Here is an 8,108-nt window from a genome sequence, read left to right as displayed (position 1 = left end):
TGGCAATATCCCCCTGCAGTGGCTTCCTTCTCTATTTGCTTTATTTGCTTTAAGGATCAGATTTTCCTTTTCTCCCAGACTGTATTATACAAATCAGTCATGCATCCATTAATTGGTCCATCTTTTTCTCAGTTTTTAGTGATCTATGTTTCTCTACCAGTTGGTGTGTCGTCATCCATTGGGTGCAATGCTTGCATGTACAAATACGATTGATTTGTTTCTCCCCATTTTTTCTCTGTCTCTCTTGATCTCTTCCTCTCTCCTTCCCTCCCTTCTGTGTCTCTGCTCTCATTTCATTGCAGCTTTTTTTGCAGAACGTTGATAGAAGTGCCTCCATCAAGAGGCAAAGCTTGCTTGTGCCCTTGGGCACAGCCCTGAGACAAACGGGTGATGCATCAACTGCACCAGCCTAGGAATAGTCCCAGGAGATGCCATGACTCAGAGTCAGCCCTTGGAGGCATAATTTCCTCCTGTTTTCTCTCTGATGAGATTAAGCTCTGCTTGTTCCCTGCCTCTTCTGCATACTCCCTCCTTTGGTTTCCGGGAATAAGCTGACATGCAGGGACAGAAGAGCACTCTGTTTTCTCTACATAGACGACCAGGTGTGAACTAGCCAACAGCCATGATTTCATTCCCATGAGAAGATTCTTATGGGTCACTAGGAGTTGTATCATGTCCCATTTCCCTTCCCGTACTGAAGCGAAAGAAAAAAATACCAGTCCATTGTCCTTTTCCCAAGGTAGGAACCCAAAGGTATGGGTAATCTACTTCTGAAATCGGAAGTTAGAGCAGCACGCAAAGATGGGGAGTCAGAGGTGAACAGCAGAGATAGGGCAGTGCTGCAAAGTTGGGATTTGGCTTTTGTGTCCAAAATTGCTCAAAACTCTGGGCTAGTTCAGAGTCTGGGGTTTGTGCATTTTAATCTGTGCCACTTTTAGTGATGGGAATGGCTGTAGAAATTAGGTATGGAACAAAATTTAAATCGAACCTGAAACTGTTCCATCTTGTGGGGGGTGGTGGTGGGTTGGTTCATCACCGTGTAAATTAATGGGTGACAAGCCATCCTTCAGAGTCACGTTCCCAACAGACTTGTGGTCTAAGGCTTTTGCTAAGTGCCCAGGGGGAAGCCTGCATGAGGTGCAGAGAATGGATGGACTAAGTGCACTTTCCACTCTTGGTGACGGCGTTCTCTAACAAGGTGGGAGGGGTAGACACTTTGCCTTTTCTTCTCTCAGGGAACAAGCTGGGATGCTGAGGAGCTGGACGTCCTACACCCAACAGTGAGTGTCCAACCCCAGGAGACTCACTCTGCACCATATGTTTCTGAAGAAGGTTTGTTGGCTGGGCCACATACTGGACCACAGCTGGAGCAACATCTCCCTTCGTGGGACTCTCTCCTTCTCCATGCACATGCCGAATCCTCTTCACTTCGAAATATCAGGCACTGAACCTTTCCGTACTGTGCACTTCGCCTGTGTGCCAACAGGGCATTTGCAGGAAACCATCATCATCTCTTTCTCTTTTTCTCCCTCTCCTTCTCCCTCCCTCCCTCCCTCTCTACAGGTGTCACTGCATCCTATGTCAAAACTGGCAGAAGCTACTATGCTAAAAAGTTCACGCAAAGAGCCTGCCTGCTCTACAGCTCTGTTATATATTTGTAGACTTCTCTGGTTCCAGGGCAAAAGCAAAGGAGGATTTGCTTATTTGCTTTTTTTTTTTTTTTTAAATCATTAATTTATGTGATTTTATTTCTTTTGTTACTGTTGTTGTGGCTGCTCATATTATACACAGAGTCTGGCCATTTGGGTATGTAGACAGATCTCAGAAAGCTTAGTGCTGCCGTCCGACACAGCCTCTGCCTGGCCGAGGGAAAGGGAGATACTTGGGAAGATACAAGTCTTTCAAAGGACACTTAATCACACGAGTCACTTCAGGTGGGTGAGAGCAGAGCAAATCCATGCTTTTGCTGATGCTCTTCTTTCCAATTCTGTGTTGTCGGCTGCTCGAAAAGCCGCTGTCTCCTACAGGAGGCATTGTTGGGGCATAACTTGTGTGACTGCCAGACAGTCTCCAATAGCCCAGAAGTCACTAGACCTATTCTATCCAACCAGTTTTAGCCTTTTAAAAAGTTTTCATTCTTTTAATATCAAAAAAGTAGACTTCTCTCATGTCTGCAACCTCAGAGGAAGTAGGCTCGAATCCATTTCTCCACTTGGAGCCCGGCGAAGGGTTTTGCCGGCTTTATTTACACGTGTGGACGTCGTAGACTCGTATGCACTCCTGGCAGCGGACGTAGCAGCACCAGTGGAAGATACAGTGACACTTCTCTTTACGTTTCTCAGTCCTTGTGTTGTGCCCACGGCCGCAGCACAAAAGGTCGCAACCGTCAATCCCGTGGGAAGTGACATTGCAGATCCTGTCACGGGTCCCAAAGGAACCTGTCTCAGGGTTGGGCTCACAAAAGTTTGGTGAGTTCTCATAGTAAACCAGGTCCTTCTCAGTTGGGGCCTTGAAGAAGTTGTATTTGGGCCTGAGGGTCTCTACCCAGCCGCGGGATTCTCGATGTTTTTCCACCACCATTTCAGAAGCGCTGTCGTACTTGTCCTTGAGGTAGTCACCGATAACCCTGAAGTCTGGTTGGGACCACCAGCAGGTCTTCACTTCGCAGCTGCCTGAGAGGCCGTGACATTTGCACTTAAGATGCATGAGTTCAATAATGGACTGAAAAAGAGGAGAGGAAGGGCAAAGAAGAGGGAACACATTAGCTTGTCATCAAAACACATCTTGCGTTCTGCTATTCAGCCAGGTTATCCTAAAGAATTGCAGTGTTCTCATAGATATATTTACACACTTGTGAACAAAAATCACCTTATCCTCCAGTCAATGCCCTGCACAGATGCTGGGTCTGAGGCAGATAAAACCTCTGCAACTTGGTTGTTTTCCGTGACTGTCTCTGATTCCCACCCCAAATTTAAACATCTACCAAGTGCTTTCTCTAAGGGTTGAAGAGACTTCTGTGCATACTAACTTCTGGTTCATCAGTGTTCAAGTGTCAAGGTTGCAGTACTGTCACCCAAGAATGCAATTCAGACTCATCAAGGCAGAGAAATGAAAAACACAGGAAACTTCTAAACCAATGTTTCTGTAAATGACATATACAACTATTCTACTGGAAATCAAAGAAATATGAAATGTCCTAATGATCCAATCCAGAATTCCATTTTCTATTTGTGTTTTCATTGAACAAATAAAATTCTAGCCTTGGTTGTGGCTATGGTCAGAAACCTGAGAAGTCAGTATTTTTCTTTTTAAGACAGATTTATGATTTTTGTTAAAACCGTTTCAAATAAAAAAAAGTAGGAGCCCAACTTTTAATTTTCAGTGGTTTAGACTTTGACATAAAACACGGTCCTGGAATAAATGGAAGGGTGATTATTGATCACAGAAGTTTGCTATTCGCTTTTACCTCTTATGAAATAAGTCTAAAGGTTTCTAGAGGTCTTGCCCTCCAGTATTCTGAGGTGGGAGACAGCCTTATGCAACTTACTTGATAATCTGCATTTTCAGACTGATCAGCAAATTTCCAAGTACGTGAACAGACTAGTGCCAGCCTGAGTCCAAAAGATTTGCCATGAATCAGCACCTTAGTGTTCACCAGGTGCTTTCCTGTGTTATTTACGGAGTATCACCCGCCGCAAAGGAGGTTGTAATTAGTGATGAGAGAGAACCACAAAATGTTTGGTTCGTATAATCATGTTGAACTTAATCAAAGCTTCTGGCCTGGTGGTAGGGTTTAAGTTCATATGGGAACTAATATGAAACATTGCCTATAGCTCAGGATTAGCTGGAAACACTTGAGCATGGAGTACTGGAGGAGCTACCGTATGAGTGGTGGCACGGTGAGAATGGAAAACACTAGTGCTTTATAAAACCAGAGGATTTTAGATAATGGTGGGACATCTGCTCTCTGATGTCTGTAAAATGCCTGAAAACAACTAATTGTCAAGTAACAAGACTTACAGTAAAAAAACCTCTGCAAGCATGTGATGACAGGGATGTTTGCTCAAAGATCAGTTTTTCCATGGTTTATCAATTTAAGGCAAATCTCTCCTTTTCCACTCTACCCAGCTTCTCCACAGTCCTATTTATCTCATTATCTGTCCCATCAACTGCCACCAGCACTGCATGATACCCTGGGCTGCCTGGAATAATTTGGGCCAATGCTGGAGGAAAACACATTACTGCTTGTATTCATCTCCACTGAATTTTTGTTTCTGGTGGTATCTCATTCTGAAGGGTTGTAGTCCCTGTTTCAGACCAGCTCTCCTGTGGTGTGAGGTGGGATAACTCCACCAGGGTTTAATAGCGTCCACCTGAGGAGCTCACACTGAAGTCCTAACCTGCCTGAGGATAACTGTACAATGCAACTGTGGTGGCTTTGCTACAGCTCTTTGCACAGCCATATGCCCTCCTAGCTGTGTGCAAGGCTTGCTCCTGGGGGAGCAAGACTATATGAATCTCTTTGGATTACTGTGAGGTATCTTTCTTCCAATGGGGGATAAACTATCTCAAGTTTACTCTGTGAAAAAAAAAAAACTGAGAAATTCTTGAGATGAAAAAGAGAACGTCCTCTTACTGAGATTGTTCCTCCTTATGGAAAAGATTCACAAAGTATGAGGCAGCCACTGCGATGAGGGCAAGACTTTGTGCTTTCTGTTCCCTTGTACATTGTTTGAAGTGAGAACACATTAGCTGGCTTTGGGGCATGGTCCAGGTTTAATCAAGAGGCACCAGAGTCACATTCCTTCTCATTTTCTTTAAATATTCCCTGGGAAATGGAACAGTGCAAAGAAGAGTGGTGATGGGAAATGCCCTCCTGTTCTTTCCCACCCTGCAGCCTACAGAGCAGAGTGCTGGTCCCAGGGGAATGGACAGTTGCACTCAAACTGGGATTCAGTTGCTTAAATACATGCATCTAATGCCATTTGTGAGCTCCAGGAGTGTCCCAGGCATCAGTTAAAAGATGGCAGAGGACCTGCAGGAGTCCTAGTCTTTCCCAGTAACAGCCCAAGGACAGGCTGGATACTTCAGGATGTTTCTGTTTATACCAAAATGTCTTTGCTTAATGAAATCCCATCCTAGACCTGTCTGTCTTGATCCATTCTCTATAAAGACATCTGGAACACTGACTCCAAGGTAGGCATTTACATCTGGGTGGGTAAATTTACTTAGAGCTTTCCTAGGTCAAGGACATCAATCACCTCCCTGACAAGAACTATGATGGGGCAGGTATAATTGCTTCATGATGTAGACCAGCCCAGATTTAGGTTTGGTTATTCCCTCCCACTACTCATTGTGGAGATCAAGAAAGGTGAAACTAAATGTCCTTACGGTCCTTCCAGCTTCGTTGTTGTGCCTGTTCATGGCTGACCGAGCGTCTGGTCTGTTCTCTCGGGCGTCCGCAAACTCCCGAGACACCATACTCCCAAACTCCACGTCCTCGCTGCAGCCCCCCCATTTCCAGCCTTCCCCCGGTGAACCCTTGTGGCGGGTGTCACAGCCGCAGATGGTGGCTGAGCCCTCGGCGCAGGATCTGGTCACCGCGAAAGCCACTCCAGCAGAGGCAATGGCGTGGACAAAGGCGGATTCCCTGGTAGCTGTGAAAGAGAGAAATCAATGAATAGTGGCCAGTGAAGGGACCACATGTGGCTATGATCAGCCCTGTGAACGCCTTCCCTAAAGGGCATGGCAGAAGGCCAGGAAACTCTCCTCTTCCCTGTGGTCTGGCTTGGACCTCATCCAAAGACATTTTCTTATACTAGGAAACAAGCTCCTGCGTAGACAGGACCAGGCTTGATGCAAGCCTACCGAGGTCAGACAAGAAGTTTTGACTAAGGTCATCCCAAGGTCTTAGGATGGGGCAATGGCGAAACCAAAAGCAGTGCAAACCTGAGTTTTGGGAGGTGTATAGAATATGCTATATGGTACTTTGCAGGCAATGCACCACGTAGCCATACCCTGAGCTGCAGTTTTGGTGCCAGTTGCCCAGGATTTGGGCTGTGTTCCCAATAACGTGGAAAATGTCATACACTTAATGACAGCTTCCACCCTTAGTGGTGGGACCAGCACCAGGCAAAGCACCTCCTCCTCCTCAAGCTGCTGATGGCTAGAAGGTAGGAAAATGCCAGGATGGCCAGATACTCCCCAGTCCTCACTCTGCAAACCAAACATTGTCCCCACACTCCATCCTGAGTCCAACTTATTTATCCTAGGCTGTCTAGCTCACTTAGAGACAGTGTTCGACATATGGCATCTTGCATCTATCCAAAGCTTTGCTCACTTGCCTAATTAAGGCACCTGCCACAGGGACTGAGAATGAGCTCTACTTTTTTTTTTCTGATGATTGTCTCAGGATGATGGGTAGGATCAGCCAAAGGTTTTCATAGTTAGGGACTGAGGAGCCTTGGACTCTGTGAAGACCTTCCTTCACAGCACTTCATCCTAGGTGGAGCTGGGTGGGGAAGGGCAGCTCAGCATTAGCCTGGTTTTCCTGGTTTCCAGTGTTTTTTCTACTCTGTGCCAAAAATGAAAACCAAACATTTCAAGCTGTTTTGCAAATGGGGAATATACTAAAGTATTTTTTTTTCCTCTTGTTTTGGTTTCATTATGTTTCTTTACTCACTAGAAACGACCCTGGTGTTCAACACAACACCTCATAAAACACCACTGCAATGCTTTTTGGCTTCAGCAAAATGACATTTTTATCATGAACAGGGCTATTCTCAAATTCTAAGACAATTCTAAGACACAACAATTCTGATAACTGGCCTCTCTCAACCTCCTATACCATGCCCCACACCAGCTCGCCTCGTGCCTATAGACCAGTTAGCTAAGAAAGCATGTTGTCTCTGATACCTTTCAAATGATTAGGCTAGGACAATGTTGAAATATGAACGGATCCATAAAAGTCAAAATGTCAGGTTTTCAGTTGATGCAGCTTCACCATCTCCTACTGAGCTTTGCATCAGCTGGTGAGGTACCTACTCAAAACCACTCAAACCATCTCTGCACAATATTTTGCTGATCTGAGCTTTCCCTGGGCATTTTGGCTTAGTCTTTACCTTCTAGATGCTTCCAGGCTTTACTAATGCAAGGAGAGTGTAATATGCCAAGCCAAAAAACCAACATGTTCTCAGGGAGAAATCAAAACTGCATGCTTGCAGAGCAGTTGCGGCTGGATTGAAGGTTTAAGCAAGAACTTGTGCAGCACCGCTTCGCTTTGGGAAGACTACCAAATACAACAATATGCAAATCAAATAATGTGCATGAACTTACAAGCTGAAGGTATGAGCAGTGTCCTGGGGAACATGATGTCAATGCGCATCGTGAGGTTAGTAAGTCACTGAGGGTTGGAACCAAAAAAGGGAAATGCAGGAACCTTCAGTTCCACAATGTGATTTTGAAAAATGCTTCTTCAGCATCTGTCCAGCCTGGAGGATCCCAGCTTCCTGCAACTGATGACCATAGAGTTCCTGAGCTGTGTGAAAGCTCAACTTTTGAACAGGACTGGGGACCTGGCATCTTTCACTTGCCTAAGTCCAGGTGGGATCCAGAAACCAAACCTCAGGGGTGAGGATCTTGGTATGGTGTCTCCAAGAACATTGATGACCAGTCCTGGGGTCTGTAAAGGATAAAGTCTTCTCACAGAAGCCAGTCAGATTAGTTGGTGGGATGAATGCCATTACCCTCTGGTAGGGAGGTAGAGGGTATAGCGCCTGAGAAGAGAATAGTTGACACACTTCCTCCTGCGGTGGCCTAACTAATCTTCAAACCTTTTGACACACTGCTATGCCATGGATAGGAGAGGAAGATGATAATTCTTCTTCTTTCCCCTTCTATCTGACAGAAAGCATGTCGCTTGGCTAGGTTAGCTCTTATCACTTGGGAACCACCCCTTCCTCTGCTCAGGAGGAGAGACCTGATCCATGCCTTTGGCTACTTGAAAAGGTGCTGTAGGTGCTGAACGGATGCTTGTGAATGCCATGGGGAAATGGCAAGAAAGAACACTGCAAACCTCATGAATTTAACAAGGCCAAGTGCAAGGTCCT

The 8,108-nt window shown here is 45.5% G+C and overlaps 1 protein-coding gene across 1 annotated transcript; it reads right to left on the bottom strand.

The window, feature by feature from the left end:
- Positions 1-1,726: 1,726 nt before the first annotated feature.
- Positions 1,727-7,384, bottom strand: LOC104464504 (protein Wnt-3a). Its single transcript, XM_010077230.1, has 3 exons — positions 7,336-7,384; positions 5,392-5,657; positions 1,727-2,721 (listed from the first exon to the last, which is right to left on the bottom strand). The coding sequence occupies exons 1-3, from the start codon at positions 7,382-7,384 to the stop codon at positions 2,242-2,244; spliced, it is 795 nt and encodes a 264-aa protein (XP_010075532.1). The 3' UTR covers positions 1,727-2,241.
- Positions 7,385-8,108: the final 724 nt, after the last annotated feature.

This window comes from Pterocles gutturalis, unplaced genomic scaffold (genome assembly GCF_000699245.1).
Source record: "Pterocles gutturalis isolate BGI_N339 unplaced genomic scaffold, ASM69924v1 scaffold27738, whole genome shotgun sequence".
Taxonomy (NCBI): domain Eukaryota; kingdom Metazoa; phylum Chordata; class Aves; order Pterocliformes; family Pteroclidae; genus Pterocles; species Pterocles gutturalis.
The sequence above is the reverse complement of the archived record's forward strand: the minus strand, read 5'-3'. Positions and strand labels throughout refer to the sequence as shown.